General features: G+C 44.4%; 1 protein-coding gene across 1 annotated transcript in view; it reads right to left on the bottom strand.

The window, feature by feature from the left end:
- Window positions 1-21721, bottom strand: part of LOC139375321 (AT-rich interactive domain-containing protein 1B-like) — a 311071-nt gene that overhangs the window by 236399 nt on the left and 52951 nt on the right. The window contains exon 3 of the mRNA XM_071116990.1: window positions 5258-5422. Coding sequence (XP_070973091.1) covers window positions 5258-5422 — 165 coding nt within the window. The remainder of the gene's footprint in view (window positions 1-5257; window positions 5423-21721) is intronic.

The raw sequence follows: 21721 nt of genomic DNA, 5'->3' as shown, positions 1-21721 counted from the left end.
TCTGATTGTTCTTGAGGGGGATATTTTTAGCGTTCATATTTAAAGCAGAGGATGGGAAAATCATGGCGTTTATAAATACAAACGCACGTCTGTGTACACAAAGCACAGCACATCAGAGACATGACAGAGAACAGGGAACAGGGACAGACAAAGACAGGCAGGCAGCAGCAGAGAGGAGAGTAGAGTAGAGGGTGAGGAGTGGGGAGGGGAGATGCAGGCCATCCATATTCATGGTCCTGCACATCATTAGCACAGACAACAATGGCACCTCAGATTGGGATGCCATAATTGAAGCAATCAGCAAGTTGCACAATATTACAGTAGGGAGAGAGAGAGGAGTTGCCAGGGAGAAAATGGCAGCTCTTATTTAGGCCTGTAATGCAGAAACTAGATTCAGTATAAACTGACAGCTTGGATCAGACAGGACTGAAAGACAATGCAGCAGTCCCTCTAGAGTAGAAAGGACAACGGACTGACTGACTGCCTCACAGATTTTGGTTAATGCAAAGACTACGTGTGTGTGCATACACTACCCATATCCGACTGTTTCTGCCATTGTGTGTGAGTGCGTGCGTGTCTTGGTGCATACCTATACGCTGCAGTACTGATCCTCGCTCTACAACCATTACCCAGCCCAGAGAGCCATCCAGGGAGGGACCCCCCCCCCCCCAGAGCGCTAAATACTACCCTCTACAGTGTGATTAAGACTGTTCAAACCCTTTTAAAAAACACCTCGCAATTGCATTTGAATCACAATGGTACATACAAACATAAATCAGAAAAACACCACAACGCATTCCAGACACGCAATTAGAAAGTGTCAGTCAGCAGAGATGTGCAAACACACAACTAAAAACCCATTCCAACCGACAGAAGCCCCCCCCCCCTCAAAAAAAAAATCTAACTAACCGTTTTTTCTGCCTTTCTATTTTTTTCTAAACTCATCAGGCTTAAGTGCTTGTTTCAGGCAGCCAATAGGAGCACTGTGCTGGTTACCGTGGCGATACGAAGGGACATTTAGAGGACTCTGATAAACTATGCCATTTAAAAGGTTATGACAATTAAAGCAGCTCCTGCAAATTACAGTGGCCAAACCTATACCACGGATGGGTCCCTCTTATCGCCTGGCACCCGGCTTCCTCTGCCATATGCCCTCTATTTCCACAGCCCTCCCTCCCTTCATCCCTCTCTCTCCCCTCCCAATCGAAGCAGCGCTTTTATTATCCAGTTAATTAACAGATTTCTCAGTTAATATTCAAATGCTGACCAATTAATGACATTGAACTTTGAATAGCCCTGCCTCTCCCGCACTCTCCCCCTTCTCTCCCTCCCTCCCTCCATCCCCCCTCTCCCAGTCAGTTGTTGCCGTGGCATCCTCGGGTACACTGCGCCGTGTAGCGTGCTATCGGTGGTCGTGGGTGGCAGCGAGAGCAGGAGTAGCGGTAAAGGCGGGCAGCCAGCCAATGTGACAGTGTTTTAATTAACCTTGGAGCAGAGCAGAGCACAGCAGAGCAAAGCACAGCAGAGCAGAGCACAGCAGAGCAGAGCACAGCAGAGCAGAGCACAGCAGAGCACAGCAGAGCAGAGCAGAGCAGAGCACAGCAGAGCAAAGCACAGCACAGCAGAGCACAGCAGAGCAGAGCAGAGCAGAGCACCGCAGAGCAGAGCACCGCAGAGCAGAGCACCGCAGAGCACAGCAGAGCAGAGCACAGCAGAGCACAGCAGAGCAGAGCACAGCAGAGCAGAGCACAGCAGAGCAGAGCAGAGCAGAGCACCGCAGAGCAGAGCACCGCAGAGCAGAGCACAGCAGAGCACCGCAGAGCAGAGCACCGCAGAGCACAGCAGAGCAGAGCAACGCAGAGCAGAGTGGGGCCAGCAGCAGCTCAGAGAGAAGATGGAAGTTGGAAGTAATACAGGAAACAGGAAACAGCCCTAGAGATAAGCAGTCTCACAGAGGAACAGACTGGACACTTTCATTGAAGAAATGAGGAGCAATAAAGTACACTTGTTGTTTGTGAAATCTTTGTTTGTCACTGCTCAGAAACTACAACAAAGTGTCATAGATGAAGGCAGAGTTTCCCAACTAGTGGTTTTATTTGGCCCCCAAAGTTTTCTGAGCAAAAATATATAGATAAAAAATAAAAAATACATTAATTGTTGGACATAAAAGAGTGTAAAAACACCAGGAAATCAGCTCCAAGTGACTTTTATTTAGGAAATCTGTTCCCAAGTATTCACACATATAATAGAGAGACACGTGATCGTCTACAAATGTTTGAAATTATAATGTTTTAGTCAAATATATCTGTTTGGGATTCTTGCGGTCAAATTATAGTCTACAAATTATTTGTAATTTCGTTCTGGCCCCCTGACCATTCGCCCAAGAAAATTCGGCCCGCGGCTGAATCTAGTTGATGATCCCTGGCTTAAGGTGTAACCAATCGATGGCCCTGCCTGGTAACAGTGTGAACAACACCACAAATCCTCACACTGGAGTAGTCCTTTCACACTCTGCAACCTTCAGTTAGATAAAGGACCTAGATACTGTAGCAACTTGGGCATGGATGTTCCAGTCACTACAAAACACACTCCTAGCTACCTAGGAAGATAAGAGAATGGCAGCCGGAGAAGGAAAGGTGTCTGTCTATCTGCTGGGGAAGCGAGCACACACACACACACACACACACACACACACACACACACACACACACACACACACACACACACACACACACACACACACACACACACACACACACACACACACATAAAGGGAAGAGCCTTCTTAGTGAGGGAGGCAGAGAGGAACATGTCAGAGTGTTTGGTCTTATCAAAGATAAGAAGAGAGAATAGAGAGAATAAGACCCGTTGGTGACAGGAAGGCAGGGAGCAGGTAGAAGATGACCAGGTTAGCAATCCACCAGTCAGAGGTACTCTGCTGTTAGGAGTTCTTACAGCAATTCATGAATTACTTGAGACTATAAGAAAGACCAATGGTTTTCATTCCCCCTCATCAATTAAGGTGTATTTCTGAGATGTTTTGAAGCATCAGCTGATAGGTCAGAATCACAAAGCCAGTGAAACATAGTCCAATAAAGAGCATTTGCCCTTCAGAGGGCTATAAAATAAGGCTAATAGACATTTTTTCATTTATTTTATTTAACTAGGAATGTCAGTTAAGAACAAATTCTTATTTTCAATGACGGCCTATGAACAGTGGGTTAACTACCTAGTTCAGGTGCAGTTCGACAGATTTTTACCTGGTCAGCTCAGGGATCCGGTCTTGCAACCTTTCGGTTCCTAGTCCTACGCTCTAACCACTAGGCTTCCTCCCTTTTCTGAAGGAACCTTGGGTTTCACAGCAAATATGATGTCAAAGAAGCTGCAATCACTCAATCAAGTGAAGGATGTCCTCTCACCTGGGCTCATGGATGTGGAGAGGAACGGCTAACCACCCAAATCACACAGGGTGGAACTTCTATCCTTTGGTAAGTAGAGGTCTTGGGAGAGGGGTCACAACCACAATGACATCCAAATCTCTCTTACAGTGTTTTCATTGATCGGCACAGAATGCTGTAAAAAGGTTGAATGGTGACCTTTCTTTATGATTGGGAGCTGAGATGAGCTCCCAATCATACAGCCACAATAACATAGGTCAGGGGGAACGAAGGTAGTACTTTCTCTATTGTAAAACAAACACACATGCTCGCACACACAGTCCTTTTGTATTGGAACATTGCAGAAACCATAATCCATCTTACCTCCACCCTCCACCTTCTTAGACTACTCTACATCCTCCACTGACCTAATAATATTTTGCACCAAATCTTTAGAGCCCCAAATAGGTATGGAGTGTAATCCTGGGGCCAAGGCATGCAGGCTGTGTGCTGTAGTGGGCTGTGTGCTGAACCGACTGGGCACAGACGTCAATTCAACGTCTATTCAACGTTGGTTCAACACAATTTAATTGAAATGACGTGGAAACAGCGTTGATTTAACCAGTGTGTGCCCAGTGGGTAGTAGGCTCTGCGCTGGCTAGCTCATTCAGTATTCCTCAATCCAAATAGCCCTGAGCCTGGCTGACCCACCTAACCTTGCTCCAGTCTGCAGAAAGAGAAAGAGGAAGAGAAAGAGAAAGAGAGAGAGAGAGAGAGAGAGAGAGAGAGAGAGAGAGAGAGAGAGAGAGAGAGAGAGAGAGAGTGTGCTAACCTCCCAGCCCACATTGTGAAAGACTCAGTGGACTGTGTAATCCAGAGTAGTTTAAATGCAGCCCAACTTGTAAGAGGGGCAGAACCCACGCAATCCTCTAGTCTATTTGACTGAATGCATTCTTTCTCTGGCCATATCCTTCTGAATTCTGGTTCTCACTAAAATCCTGGAGCCCCCCACACTGACTCAACCCAGCATCCACATGTCCAAGCCTCCAGGGTTAACCACCGCCCCTTCCTCCATTCTCCCTTTTCAGAACTGTGGACTCACTCTCTTCCAGTATAAGTAGTATACGAAGAAAAAAACAGCCCCACCCAACTCCTCCCACACACACACACACACACACACACACACACACACACACACACACACACACACACACACACACACACACACACACACACACACACACACACACACACACACACACACAGTTCTGGCTGACAGTAAACCCACCCCAGACCTCCAGGCCACACGGCTGACAGCATCAACGTGAGAGGCCTGGACCGAGATCTGAGATGTGGTCCCACTGTGTGCGTGCCTGCGTGCGTGCGTGTATGCGTGTGTATGTGTGTATGTGTGTGTGTCTGTGTGTCTGTGTGTATGTGACTGTGTTTGCGTGTGCATAGGTAGGGGAAGAAGGAGACGCCAGAAATAGCCCTCATGATTAATCTGGACGACTCATCAGACCTGTGGGGACAGAGCCAGACTCTTGTCCGACAGTGGGAAACAATGCCAGCATTACTAAGAAGGAGGCTAATGCCTTCTCACACACACACACACACACACACACACACACACACACACACACACACACACACACACACACACACACACACACACACACACACACACACACACAGGAGGCCTATGTGGGAGAAAAGCATTCTAGGATAGCAGTCCTTACAGAACAGAACAACGTGGCCCTTAGACACTGATCTACACAGTTTTACATTTACCCACTGACTATAAATGTTCATATTTGGGGAAAGTAAACTGATCCTAGATCTGTGCATAAGGTGAACTTCTATCCGAAGCGATGTCTTACCTGCTGAGGTGGGACGTGGGGTGGCAGGTAGGGGGGCTGTGAAGGGGGGGCGGTAGGGTTCTGCTGGGGGGGACTGAAGTAGGGTCCCGGGGTCGTTCCCTGCTGTTGCTGCTGCTGCTGGCTGTATCCTCCTATACCCTGCTGGCCATACTGGGGGGGACCCTGCTGGAATACAACCAATCATACAACAGTTAGAGTAGCTAGCACCTACCCTCTGCTGGAACCATAGATATCCTATTAAATTACTAGAGGGGCTATGGGGCGGCAGATAGCCCAGTGGTTAGAGCATTGGACCTATAAGCAAAAAGTTGCTAAATCAAATCCCTGAGCTGACAAGGTAAAAATGTGTTGTTCTACCCCTGAACAAGGCAGTTAACCCACTGTTCCTAGATTGTCATTGTAAATAAGAATTTGTTCTTAAAAAGACATTGCGCTCCCTCACCTAAAAAAATGGTACTACACCACTGCACTCACTAATTGTATCTAAGGGTACGTTTGTAAATTCCCTTTTGCTATCTACTCCGATTTCAGAGCGCAGAATATGTGCCAGAGCGCAGAATAACTGATGAATTTACAAACGCTCAACACCTGTTGAAAAGGGCCAATGTCTGCAATAAAGCGTAATTAAATTGTTGCCAGCAGCACAGTTACAGACACCAACCCTCTGAACATAAACATAACATAAAAACAGCCTAACCAGCTCTTGTAGAAAAATGGCCAGAGTGTGGTGTTCTCTCATTTATGTTAGGAAGTTAGCTTGGGTGCTTGACTGCGGTTGTGAGGTCAGAACGCTCGGATCAACCATACTCATCGGCCAGAGCGTCCAGTATGCGCTCTGAACGCTCCGAGAGTGAAACACTCTGAATTTACGATCTGACAATCTGACAACGCTCACAATTTACGAACGCACACTCTGAGTGCCCCATGGCACTCCAGAGTCAATTTACGAACGCACCCTAATAATGACTGGGACTATAGAATTTGGAATTAGAATACTAGAATGGTCATGAACCTTCTTATGATGGGATGAATGTCAGACATTTTGGTCAGGGAGTTGGTCAACCAAGGATTGACAGTGCTGTGATAAGATATTGTGTAAAATAATGAATTTGAAGAATTTATTTGCACTGTATGTTTGTTAGCTAGCTAGTTAGCCAGTCTGTACGGAATGATTCCGTAAATTTTTCAAGTTAACTGCCAACATGCCAACATTCCGTTTAAACAATGCAGTCAGTCCACAGCCAGACACTGGCTGACATCATTTGATAAAGTTGTAAATGCAACAATTACTGATATTTTATCATATAATAGCACTCACAGCTTTCCAAGAAAACAACAATGTAGACATTTATGGTCACTTTACAGATATTTCAGAGGCTATTTTTACAAAACATTGGTATGAAACCCATATAAATGTTTTATATAATTGTATGACAATATTATAAGTTGCCAATAATTATATGACCAAATTTAAAAAATATCATAACAATCCAGAGGAAAAAGAAGGAACGGCGCGCCCGCGTGACCACGCAGTAAACAACTGATTGGCCACAGCCTAGTCCACACTTGTTGAAACAGCTCTTATTCAACCACCTTCCACAATAGAAGCCTCAAACAACTTTCTAAAGACTGTTGACATCTGCTGGAAGCCTTGAGAAGTGCAATCTGGCCCCATAGACACAGCATATTGGATAGGCAATCACTTAAATTAAACTACAAACCTCAGATTTCCCACTTCCTGGTTGGATTTGTCTCAGGTTTCCGCCTGCCATATGAGTTCAGTTATACTCACAGACATCATTCAAACAGTTTTAGAAACTTCAGAGTGTTTTCTATCCAATACTACTAATAATATGCATTTATTAGCATCTGGGACAGAGTAGCAGGCACCTTATTTACTCTGGGCACCTTATTCTTCCAAGCTACTCAATACTGCCCCCCTGTCACCAAGAAGTTAGCTTCTTAGGGCTGCAATCCCGTTAACGGGATCGATATGACAACAGCCAGTGAAAGTGCAGAGCGCCAAATTCAAAACAACAGAAATCTCATAATTAAAATTCTTCAAACATACATGTATCTTATATTGTTTTACTCATTATAAATGTCGATGAAAATACAATTGTTAGACATGGAAATATAGATATACCTCTCCTTAATGCAACCACTGTGTCAGATTTCAAAAAAACTTTAAAAAAGCAAACCATGCAATAATCTGAGACGGCGCTCAGAAATAAAATACAATTATCTGCCATGTTGGAGTCAACAGAAACCAGAAATAACATTATAAATATTCCCTTACCTTTGATGATCTTCATCAGAATGCACAGGAATCCCAGGAATCGCAAATAAATGCTTGATTTGTTCAATAATGTCCATTATTTATGTCCAAGTAGCTACTTTTGTTAGCGCATTTAGTACACAAATCCAAACGCTCGTGCAAGTCCAGCTGAACGTCAGACGAAAACTTCAAAAAGTTATATTACAGGTCGAAGATACTTGTCAAACTACATATAGAATCAATCTTTAGGATGTTATCATAAATCTTCAATAACGTTCCAACCGGAGAATTCCTATGTCTGTAGAGTAGCAATGGAACGCAGGTCGCTATATCATGTGAAATGCGTATGACCTAGACCTGGCTCTCTGCCAGACCACTGACTCAAACAGCTCCCATCCGGCTCCACAACACAGTGGAAGCCTCATTCAAGTTTCTAAAGACGGTTGACATCTAGTGGAAGCCCTAGGATGTGCAACTTGATCAATATCCCACTGTGTATTCAATAGGTGCTGGGTTGAAAATCGACCAACCTCAGATTTCCCACTTCCTGTTTGGATTTCTTCTCAGGTTTTTGCCTGCCATTTGAGTTCTGTTATACTCACAGACATCATTCAAACAGTTTTAGAAACTTCAGAGTGTTTTCTATCTAATAATAATACTAATAATAATATGCATATATTAGCAACGCGGACTGAGGAGCAGGCCATTTACTCTGGGCACCTTTCATCCAAGCTACTCAATACTGCCCCTGCAGCCATAAGAAGTTTTAAATTACGTCATCATTTCCTCAATCAAACTCTGTACCGACAGATGTAGCCTATTGAATAACCTATATAGAATATGCATAAAATGCATCCTCAAATTGCAATGTCTGCCTATGCCCACACATATTGTCTCAAGAAAATGTTATATTTTTGATACCCTCAAATAGGGCTGTGGCAGTCAAGCAATTTTGTCAGCCGATGATTGTCAAGTAAGTAACTGTCATCTCCTGGCTTCAACACATACAGTTGAAGTTGGAAGTTTACATACACTTAGGTTGGAGTCATTAAAACTCGTTTTTAAACCACTCCACAGATTTCTTGTTAACAAACTTTAGTTTTGGCAAGTCGGTTAGGACGTCTACTTTGTGCATGACACAAGTCATTTTTCGAACAATTGTTTCCAGACAGATTATTTCACTTATAATTCACTGTATCACAATTCCAGTGGGTCAGAAGATTACATACACTAAGTTGACTGTGCCTTTAAACAGCTTGTAGAATTCCAAAAAATGATGTCATGGCTTTAGAAGCTTCTGATAGGCTAATTGACATCATTTGAGTCAATTGGAGGTGTACCTGTGGATGTATTTCAAGGCCTACCTTCAAACTCAGTGCCTCTTGCTTGACATCATGGGAAAATCAAAAGAAATCAGCCAAAATTGTAGACCTCCACAAGTCTGGTTCATCCTTGGGAGCAATTTCCAAACGCCTGAAGGTACCACGTTCATCTGTACAAACAATAGTACGCAAGTATAAACACCATGGGACCACGCAGCCATCATACTGCTCAAGAAAGAGATGCGTTCTGTCTCCTAGAGATTAATGTACTTTGGTGCGAAAAGTGCAAATCAATCCCAGTACAACAGCACAGGACTTTGTGAAGATGCTGGAAGAAACAGGTACAAAAGTATCTATGTCCACAGTAAAACGAGTCCTATATCGACATAACCTGAAAGGCTGCTCAGCAAGGAAGAAGCCACTGCTCCAAAACCGCCATTAAAAAGCCAGACTACAGTTTGCAACTGCACATGGGGATGAAGATCATACTTTTTGGAGAAATATCCTCTGGTCTGATGAAACAAAATAGAACTGTTTGGCCATAATGACCATCATTATGTTTGGAGGAAAAAGGATAACGCTTGCAAGCTGAAGAACACCATCCCAACCGTGAAGCACGGGGGTGGCAGCATCATGTTGTTGGGGTGCTTTGCTGCAGGAGGGACTGGTGCACTTCACAAAATAGATTCCTTCATGAGGGAGGAAAATTGACAATGACCCCAAGCATACTTCCAAAGTTGTGGCAAAATGGCTTAAGGACAACAAAATCAATGTATTGGAGTGGCCATCACCAAGCCCTGACCTCAATCCTATATAAAATGTGTGGGCAGAACTGAAAAAGCGTGTGCGAGCAAGGAGGCCTACAAACCTAACTCAGTTATAACAGCTCTGTCAGGAGGAATGGGCCAGAATTCACCCAACTTAATGTGGGAAGCTTGTGGAAGGCTACCCGAAACATTTGACCCAAGTTAAACCATTTAAAGGCAATGCTACCAAATACTCATTGAGTGTATGTAAACTTCTGACCCACTGGGAATGCGATAAAATAAATAAAAGCTGAAATAAATCATTATCTCTACTATTATTCTGACATTTCACATTCTTAAAATAAAGTGGTGATCCTAACTGACCTAAGACGGGGAATTTTTTGTTGTTGATTAAATGTCAGGAATTGTGAAAAACTGAATTTAAATGTGTTTGGCTAAGGTGTATGTAATCTTCCGACTTCAACTGTAGCTTACAAGCCACTCTATAACACCTGTCGTCGAAAGGAGTGGACCAAAGCGCAGCGTGAAAAGTGTTCATGATTTCCTTTTATTATCAAAAAACCACTCGAACAAAAGCGAACAGTTTTGTCAGGTAACAGAGACTAAACAGAAAATAACTACCCACAAACACTGGGAAAAAAGCTGCCTAAGTATTATTCCCAATCAGAGACAACGATAGACAGCTGCCTCTGATTGAGAACCATACTCGGCCAAAACAAAGAAATAGACAACATAGAATGCCCACCCCAAATCACACCCTGACCTATCCAAATAGAGAAATAATACGCCTCTCTAAGGTCAGGGCGTGACACACTGATGCAGACCTTTGGAAAATCTACATTTTAAAAAGTCTATTTAAATTCATGTAATATAGCCTACACCATCATAATACATCTATAATTTATTTTAGACAGGTCTAAAGAAACATGACATGAAGAAAATTGAGTCTATTTCAGAAGAACAGAATAGTATACTCTGAGTTGTCCTTGTTAGGCCCTGATATGGCTATGCAATATGGATGTGGGCTACACTAGTTCATTTTAGCAGACAAGATTTGCTTAGAATTACTTGGCATTATTTTGTGTTATTTTATAGTATGAAGAATACAATTGAACATAGCTGAATAAAATAGAATGGGCATTTTCTTCCTACAATTTCCAAGGAAGTGAGCACATGGGGCTAATCTGTGTTGAGGGGTTAACAAAGAAACTGGTCTTCCTGTATGCTTCGTTTAGAGGTATTTATTCAACTTTAGTTGTGATCCAAATGTTTGGCTACATGTTTAGATTTTTAATACATTCGAAGGCTGCATGATTGAAAAACAGTTGCATGAATGGCATGAGCTCTGGTTTGTTTCTTGTGACAATCACTTCTCACCAGGCCTTAAAGTTTCCGATGACATCCCCCTTGTGTGGCCGTAATGCCCCCTAAAGAATCCATGCCTTTTGCGACCAAAGTGGTCGTTGTGCCCGTGGGCTGAATATAATAATTTGAATTCCCTGCCATGCTCCTTAGCACCTCTCATTCAAACGGCTCTCTCAGATATCTCAATCCTTATTAGCCATTGCCCATCATGTAATCGGGTCCTTCTCATAGGCATTTCAGCTAAGAAATAGACTACAAGTGAAGACAGACACATCGGGGACGCAACTGTGCGTATCCCTCTTCCGAGGGACATATTGAAGCTGTTAGAAGAACTGTCCACATTTAGTCTACTTTTCGTCAGCCAACAAGATGAGTAGACCTAACGAACAGCAAGAGCACTAGCCTGTGTCAATCTACTCTCCCACATAGTACAAAAGTTGACCTATTCTATTGGTCAACTTGTCCTTCCTTCTGTGCAAGAAAAAAATATTCCAAACATACTCTGGCACAATTGTGGGAGGCGATAGATCCCAAATGAATACAACCACTTGCATCAACAAAAGCAATGAGGCTAATGCAGCAGATCAGAACGTTTGATAAAATGTTGATAAACTATTAGGCTATTTCTTTACATTATAAGCGCAACAATGTGCACAAGGCAGTAGGCTATAAGCACGAATGTTCCAAAAATGCAATTCATTCGCAGGAAAACACTGTTCTCAAAAATGATTGCAAATCCGATTCTGCATGTAACGCTTTATCACAAAGGTGCAATGTTATGGTGAAAATGATCTTCCCCAAACTTGAAACTCACAGGCAGCCTATGTTAGGCTCTACACTGGTTGTAAAGCAGATTAATGTGCTTAATTTTAGTTGTGATGAGGTGTGGATACATGAGGCTACATGAGGTGTGCGACTATGATTTGAAAAGGTCAACAAAAAAGGCATGCACAGTTTCTTGATATACTGCACAAGCAGGACATCATTGTCACGCCCTGGTCTTAGTATTTTGTGTTTTCTTTATTATTTTTGTCAGGCCAGGGTGTGACATGGGTTTATTTATGTGGTGTGTTTTGTCTTGGGGTTTTGTTAGATATTGGGTTTGTGGCTTAGTGGGGGTATCTAGCATAGTCTGGAGTGGTTCTCAATCAGAGGCAGGTGTTTATCGTTGTCTCTGATTGGGAACCATATTTAGGCAGCCATATTCTTTGAGTGTTTCGTGGGTGATTGTTCCTGTCACTGTGTTTGTTTGTGCACCAGTATAGGCTGTTAGGTTTTCTCGTTACGTTTATTGTTTTTGTACTGTTCATGTGTCATCTTCATTAAAGATGTATCAAGAATACCACGCTGCATTTTGGTCCGGATTTGATGGCACCTGGGTCAGCGCTCCATACTCGTCCTGAGGTGCGTGTTAGTCGGCTGGTGAAGATTGTGCCAGCCTCACGCACCAGGCCTCCTGTGCACCTCCCTAGCCTTGCACGTCCTGTGCCAGCCCTGCTCTCAAGCTCTCCAGTACGCCTTCACGGTCCGGTCCATACTGTGCCACCTCCACACACCAGTCCTCCGGTGGCAGCTCCCCGCACCAGGCTTCCTGTGCGTGTTCTCAGCACAGTACCACCAGTGCCAGCACCACGCACCAGGCCTTCAGTGCGCCTCGCCTGTCCAGCGCTGACAGAGCCTTTCTCCTCTCCAGCGCTGTCGGAGTCTCCCGCCTGTTTAGCTCTGTCAGAGCCTTCCTCCTCTCCAGCGCTGCCGGAGTCTCCCGCCTGTTCAGCGCAGTCAGAGACTTCCTCCTCTCCAGCGCTGTCGGAGTCTCCTGCCTGTTCAGCGCTGCCAGAGCTGCCAGTCTGCAAGGAGCTGCCAGTTTGCAAGGAGCTGCCAGTTTGCAAGGAGCTGCCAGTCTGCAAGGATCTGCCAGTCTGCAAGGAGCAGCCAGAGCCGCCAGTCAGCATGGAGCAGCCAGAGCCGCCAGTCAGCAGCCAGAGCCGCCAGTCAGCATGGAGCAGCCAGAGCCGCCAGTCAGCATGGAGCAGCTAGAGCCGGCAGTCAGCATGGAGCAGCCAGAGCCGCCAGTCAGCATGGAGCAGCCAGAGCCGCCAGTCAGCATGGAGCAGCCAGAGCCGCCAGTCAGCATGGAGCAGCCAGAGCCGCCAGTCAGCATGGAGCAGCCAGAGCCGCCAGTCAGCATGGAGCTGCCAGTCAGCATGGAGCAGCCAGAGCCGCCAGTCTGCCAGGATCCGCCAGTCAGCCAGGATCTTCCAGATCCGCCATTCAGCCAGGATCCGCCATTCAGCCAGGATCCGCCAGTCAGCCAGGATCTGCCGGAACCACCAGCCAGCCAGGATCTGCCAGTGCCAACTACCTGCCTGAGCTTCCCCTCAGTCCCGAGCTGCCCCTCAGTCCCGAGCTGCCCCTCAGTCCCGAGCTGCCCCTCAGTCCCGAGCTGCCCCTCAGTCCCGAGATGCCCCTCAGTCCAATGGGGTCCCTCAGTCCAGTGGGGTCCCTGGTGAGGGTTACTAGGCCAAGGTCGGCGGCGAGGGTCGCCAATCAAAGGACGCGTTACAAGGGGACTAAGATTTTGTTGGAGTGGGGTCCACGTCCCGAGCCGGAGCCGCCACCGTGGAAAGACGCCCACCCGGACAGACGCCCACCGGACCCTCCCCTATGGGTTTAGGTGTGCGGCCGGGAGTCTGCACCTTGGGGGGGGGGGGGGGGGGGGGGTTCTGTCACGCCCTGGTCTTAGTATTTTGTGTTTTCTTTATTATTTTTGTCAGGCCAGGGTGTGACATGGGTTTATTTATGTGGTGTGTTTTGTCTTGGGGTTTTGTTAGGTATTGGGTTTGTGGCTTAGTGGGGGTATCTAGCATAGTCTATGGCTGTCTGGAGTGGTTCTCAATCAGAGGCAGGTGTTTATCGTTGTCTCTGATTGGGAACCATATTTAGGCAGCCATATTCTTTGAGTGTTTCATGGGTGATTGTTCCTGTCTCTGTGTTTGTTTGTGCACCAGTATAGGCTGTTAGGTTTTCTCGTTACGTTTATTGTTTTTGTACTGTTCGTGTTTCATCTTCATTAAAGATGTATCAAGAATACCACGCTGCATTTTGGTCCGACTCTCCTTCACCTCAAGAAAACCGTAACAATCATACATAATTCACAAGTGATAGGCTAATATTGTCACCCATCAGACTATTTTTTTTATTTAATGTTGTCTTTACATATACTAATTAATATATAAATGAAATTAGTTTTGATATAGAATGGACCGTTATCATGCCCCTGTCGGGAAAAAATTATACATGTAATCTATTCAATTAAATAGCAAATGGAGGACGCTTTTCCCGTAGTTCATTTCAAAGACAGGTAGGCTATACTCCTGTTGTAAAGCGAAAAAATGTGCTTAATATTAGGAAAGTTGAGAAATAAATATAGTAGGCCTTGCCTATAGAAAGCTGATGCGATACCCCTCCTTTTAATAGAGGCCATCAAAACTCTCATGCAATTGAATAGCCTATTGAAATGTTGTGCAACATGAGCTCATGGGCTCTGAAGTGTTTGACTTGATTTTCTAAAACATTTGCATTTATGTCAGAGTGATTAGAGTGACTGTACTGTAGAGTGCTGAGTACCAGGCAGTTAGCAAGTTTGGTAGGTTACTAACCAGCAGCAGCATCAGAGCTTGGAGAAGCCTAGTTACCTTGACTAAACGGTCACATGGAATTTGACTGCCCCCAAACACCAAGTTAGGCATACCTTATTTCAAAATAGGCCATTATCACATTTTGCCAGTGAAACTGCAACTGCATGCTAATCATTTGATTGATCTCAATCAGTATCATGGAATAGCCTATGCATTTAGAATTTTAGTGTTAATTAAATTACATTTATCAGAATACATTTTCCAAAAATAGTTTCACCAGCTCTGTGTATTCTCAAATTGAAAAAGGTGAGGGAGCGCTGCTCCTTTGTGCTCTGTGTAAACAAGTGATGAAACGTTTTACACACACATAGCCTACTTGGACAGCTGGTCCCCACATTTTTCACTCTTCTACGCCGAATAGTCTGAAGCCACAGGGCTCTTCTCGCAGGCTCTATTTCACCAAATAGTGGTATTGCGAACCTAAGGTGGAGATTTTTGATCCGGTTACATTGAACAACACAGCAGCTTTTCAGCATGTTTTGTTATTTCTGTTTAACAAAACATTTACAAAGTTGGCTCTTTTACAATGGGGGTCAATCGGAAAGAATGTTTCTTTTCCCCAATTTGTGGGTGTGGTTGAGGGGAATTCCTTATTATTATGTGAATATCGACTCAGACTATGTCTGGAACAACCAATCAAAGTTAGAGCAGCCAATCAAAATAATCCAAAAGGATTAATAATCCAAAATCCCCTCTTTTCTGAAGGAGACACATTTCATAACAGTCTAAAAACCAACATAATATATCCTCATTCGGTTCCCCTACTCCCCACAGAGCCAATGAGAGCATTCCGAGGAGCCAGGACCCACCAAGCTTCAACCAGATCCTCCATTCATCTATTCCCGATTGAATTATAGCCACATCATGGTAGCAGCACTGTGCCAACTGTGACACAGCATTCTATCTATGCTCTCCTGCCAATTCCAGTCACAGAGCAACTGGGGTTTTCACAAATGTTGCATGTTGCATGTCCCATCTCCTGCCAAACTCCTCCCTCCATCCTCCCTTCCTCCAGAACAGGGAACATGCTGTTCTGTGAACTCAGGCAGACCATAATTGTAATAGAGGACACATTGAACTGAATCAGTAATGACTTGGGCTAGAGATACGTATTCCCAGTGTATTGTGCTTTTCATTAGGCAGACACAATTATGACACTTTTAAATGTATGTTTATTGTGTGTGTGTGTGTGTATGAGTGAGCGCGCCTGTGTTATGCACGTGTTTTGTATATGTTGATGTGTGTGTATTGGCATAAATGTGTCCACAGATGTGTACAACTAGTTGCCACAATGTGTGCCAACACCACCGGGTTAATCTGTGTATTGTCCCAGTTTTAATCCCTACGTGTTGGGCTTTATACAGATATACTGAAAGGCTCTCTCCCTCCTCTCTCCACAGAGGATTTCCTCTATGCTGAGTCTGTGGTGATGGCAGCCAGGGAACTGCTGGAGTAGCTTCCCCAACCCAACGGTGCCATCAAACACAATCCCTCTACTCCATTGCTTCATCCCCTCATCCCTCCCACTCTTTCCCATTGTTGAACAGCTCTTACACCGCACACAAACACGCACTCACGCACGCACGCACGCACACACACACACACGCACGCACACACACACACACGCACGCACGCACGCACGCACGCACACACACACACACACACACACACACAATGTCCCTCCCTGACATCAGCAGGCTCCACAAATAAAAGTGATTTGTTTGTAGGATGATGATATTGCTGTAAACGCACACATAACTTTGTTACAAGTGTGTGTGACAGGTCAAAGTGGGAGCATTCAGAACTGATCCTTTAAACGAGAATGGACGCAAAGGTCCAACCTCAAAGGTCCAACCTCTTCAAAAAAGCAGTTGATAAAACAGGGGTGTAACGCGGGCTGAAACCAGAGCGGGCCAAAGACGAGGTCAGTTACATCTAGTACAACTTTAGGGCCTGGTGATGTGAACCTTGGAAGACTTTACAGTATTTTATATATCAGTAGAACACATGCACCTGATACTGCCCATAGTCTACAGTCTAATATACAGGAAACCTAAACAGATATTCTGATGTTTTGAGTATATATTTTACATAGTTTGCGTGTGTGTGTGTGTGTGTGTGTGTGTGTGTGTGTGTGTGTGTGTGTGTACCAGTCAAAAACAGTGGTGATGTTTGCATGAGCAGGGCCAGGCTATTAACCCCAGTGCCAAACTGGAGGATCTCACTGTGTCTGCTGAGCCTAATGAGACAACCCTTGTTCAGTCTGCTTTCAATTTAAACACACACACAGACACACACACACAGACACACATACACACACCAAGCATATTAGATAGACAAACAAAAACACTGTCTCACACACTCATGCATTAACAAACACAAAAAACACATACACACAGCTATTTAGCCTACAAGTTATTCACACACTCGTTAAAAGGCAATGAACACCAGACTCAACAGTGTGTATGTTAACATTACGTTCCTCTCTAGTCATTGCGGGTAGAAACAGACATGACAGGTTTGGTAGTGAGGATAATCCTCAATGGCGATTTAGCCATGACAACAACCATGGGCTGCCTGTGTCCTCTCTCTCTATAGCTAGGACAGACAGACGTTTCGAGGTGAGACGAGACAGATTTAAACCTTAGTAAGCGGCAACTTGTCTGACTGGAGAAATTAGCACCATCCACACAGAACCTTCTGCGCATTAGCTGTATTTCTGCAATAGGTCTCCTCCATGTGAGCTGAAATGTTGCAATGCTAAATCTCATTTCATGAGGCATTTTAGAGATAATATGACTAGGTATGGTTCAGCTGCAATCAGAGGGAGAGTGTAAAGCTGTGGAATAATATTACGAGAAATACACTAGTGTGAACAATACTGTCAAAATAATGTCATGCGCAGGTGTGTAACGGTATTGATTGACTCAGATAGTACACACAAGTTCTAACACACACACACTCTAACACACACACACACACACACTCTCTAACACACACACAAACACTCTCACACGCACACTCTAACACACACTCGCAATCTAACACACACACACACATGCACACTCTAACACACACACACACTAACACACACAAACACTAAAACACACACACACACACTCTAACACACACACACACACACACTTTAACACACACACACACACAAACTTTAACACACACACACACACACCCTAACACGCACACTCTAACACACACACACACAAACACTCTCAAACGCACACTCTAACACACACCCGCAATCTAACACACACACACACGCACACTCTAACACACACACACACATTCTAACACACCCACACACACACACACACTCTAACACTCACACTCTAACACACACACACACATTCTAACACACACACAGGCTCTAACACACACACTCTAAAACACACACTCTAACACACACACTCTAACACACACACTTTAACACACAGATGCACACTCTAACACACACACACTCTAACACACACACACGCTAACACACACTCTCTAACACACACACACACACACTCTAACACACATGCACACACACAATCTAATACACACACACACAAACACTCTAACACACACACTCTAACACACACACACTCTAACACACACACACACACATTCTAACACGCACATACACACTCTAACACAGGCACACACACTCTAACACAGGCACACACACTCTAACACGCACACTCTAACACACACACACACTCTAACACACACACACACTCTAACACTTACACACACTCTAACACACACACACAACACACACACACACACTCTAACACACACACTCTAATACATACACACACTCTAACACAGGCAAACACACTCTAACACGCACACTCTAACACACGCACCGTAATACACACACACACTCTACACACACTCTAACACACACAAAATCTAACACACACACAAACACTCTACACACACTCTCCAACACACACACACACTCTAACACACACTCTACACACACTTTAACAAACAAAATCTAACACACACTCCCTAACGCACACACTCTAACACAAACACACTACACACACACACACTCTACATATACTCTAACACACCCTCTACACACACTCCAACCCACACTCTAACACACACTCTCTAACACACCCACTCTAACACACACCATCTACACACACACACTCTACACACACTCTAACACACACTCTACACACACTCTAACAGACACACTCTACAAACACTCTAACACACACCCTCTAACACACTATAACACACACACTCCAACACACACACACTCTACACACACTCTAAAACACACACAGACTCTAACACACACACCATAATACACACACACACTATACACACACTCTAACACACACAAAATCTAACACACACACACAAACACTCTACATACACTCTAATACAGACACACTCTACACACACTCTAACACACACTCTACACACACTCTACACACACTCTAACACACACACTCCAACACACACACAATCTACACACACTCTAACACACACTCCACACACACTCTAACACATACACTCCAACACACACACACTCTACACATACTCTAACACACACACTCCAACACACACACAATCTACACACACTCTAACACACACTCCACACACACTCTAACACATACACTCCAACACACACACACTCTACACATACTCTAACACACACACTCTAACACACACACACACTCCAACACACACACACTCTACACACACTCTAAAAAACACACAAACTCTAACACACGCACCGTAATACACACACACTCTACACACACTCTAACACACACAAAATCTAACACACACACACAAACACTCTACACACACTCTAATACACACACACACTCTACACACACTCTAAAAAACATACTCTAACACACAACACACACTCCTACACACACTCTACACACACTCTAACACACACTCTACACACACACTCTAACACACACTCTACACACACTCTAACACACACTACACACACTCTAACATACACTCTACACACACTTTAACACACACAATCTAACACACTCTCTAACGCACACACTCTAACAGAAACACTCTACACACACACACTCTAACAGAAACACTCTACACACACACACTCTACACATACTCTAACACACACTCTACACACACTATAACCCACACTCTAACACACACTCTCTAACACACACACTCTAAAACACACTCTACAAACACACTCTACAAACACAATAACAAACACACTCAGCAAATATTGGAACAGATATTGTGTGCTTGTCTTGTCTAATTTAGTCTAACAGACAGAAAACACTTTTCAGCTCTCAGGAAACACCTGACTGAAACATGAGATGTGTCTGTTGTCTTTCTCTTCTTCCTATGATTTATGATTTATATTCACTGTTGAAGAAGCAGCTTTTTCTTCCTGGGGTCCACACAAACACAGGACATAACTAAACACAGAACACTAATGGACAGGAACAGCAACACAAACTAAGAACACTATGACTAAAGAACACTATGACTAAAGAACACTATGACTAAGAACACTATGACTAAGAACACTATGACTAAAGAACACTATGACTAAAGAACACTATGACTAAAGAACACTATGTTCTTTAGTCGTAGTGTTCTTTAGTCATAGTGTTCTTTAGTCATAGTGTTCTTTAGTCATAGTGTTCTTAGTTTGTGTTGCTGTTCCTGTCCATTAGTGTTCTGTGTTTAGTTATGTCCTGTGTTTGTGTGGACCCCAGGAAGAAAAGCTGCTTCTTCAACAGTGAATATAAATCATAAATCATAGGAAGAAGAGAAAGACAACAGACACATCTCATGTGTCAGTCAGGTGTTTCCTGAGAGCTGAAAAGTGTTTTCTGTCTGTTAGACTAAATTAGACAAGACAAGCACACAATATCTGTTCCAATATTTGCTGAGTCCTGCAGCGTCGTGGCGGCAGGTAGCCAGTAGTTAGAGTGTTGGGCCAGTAACCGAAAGGTTGCTGGATCGACTCCCCAAGCGGATAAGATAAAAATCTGTTGTTCTGCCCCTGAACAGGGCAGCTACCCGTTAGGCTGTCATTGTAAATAAGACTTTGCTCTTAACTGACGTGCCTCATAAAATAAATACTATTTCAGTCAACAACACACAGCGTTCTGCAATAAAGGTGAAGAGTACAGATCGTGAAACTCAACAGCACAAAAAATGACTGGTGTTAGTAGAAACAGACATCCTTAATGTTTTGTGAAGCAAATAATTCACCATAAAATGTAGTACTGACATCATAAAAAGGCTTGAAACAGGAAAAACACTGACCAATAAAAAAGGGCAGTGCCGCAGAAGAATCCCAACAATCCATCAGAGCTCTACGAAAACAAACGACATGAGAAAACAAAGGCAGACAATGATATATGCCTGTCGCCCATGGAAACAGGCCTGCTGCCGCCGTGGTAACCCTGGCTGAGCCCTGTTGCGGGTGACATCACCGCTACGACCCGTTTAGAACCCTACGGCAGATGTGGAGAGAGAAACCTGCTTGTAATTCAATTGGGCCAATGAGCATAGACGGAATTTTCATAATTCTATCCTTGTGGAAATACCGGGCCGTTGCCAGAGCACAGGTTGCCTATTTGAGTGACATATGGATCCAGCCAACCAGAGCGGTTTTGCAGCCGTAAGCAGCCTGAACAGACATGACAGGCATACAGAGGACCGTTTAAGCATTTAGCACGCTACCGCGGCTAACCCCCTTGCTAAGGATCACAACTCTGTAAGCACTTCAGAGACAGAGAGTAAGGGAGGGAAAGAGGAGGGATAGGAAGAGGGATAGAGGGGAAGAGGAGGGAGAGGAAGAAGGGGAGAGGGGAAGAGGAGGGAGAGGAAGAGGGAGAGAGGGGAAGAGGAGGGAGAGGAAGAGGGAGAGAGGGGCAGAGGAGGGAGAAGAAGAGGGGGAGAGGGGAGAGAGGGGAAGAGGAGAGAGAGGAAGAGGGGAATAGGGGAGAGAGAGGAAGAGGAGGGAGAGGAGGGAAAGGAAGTGGGGGAGAGAGAGG

This window comes from Oncorhynchus clarkii, chromosome 19, assembly GCF_045791955.1.
Source record: "Oncorhynchus clarkii lewisi isolate Uvic-CL-2024 chromosome 19, UVic_Ocla_1.0, whole genome shotgun sequence".
Classification (NCBI taxonomy): Eukaryota; Metazoa; Chordata; class Actinopteri; order Salmoniformes; family Salmonidae; genus Oncorhynchus; species Oncorhynchus clarkii.
This window is presented reverse-complemented; position numbering and strand designations above follow the sequence as displayed.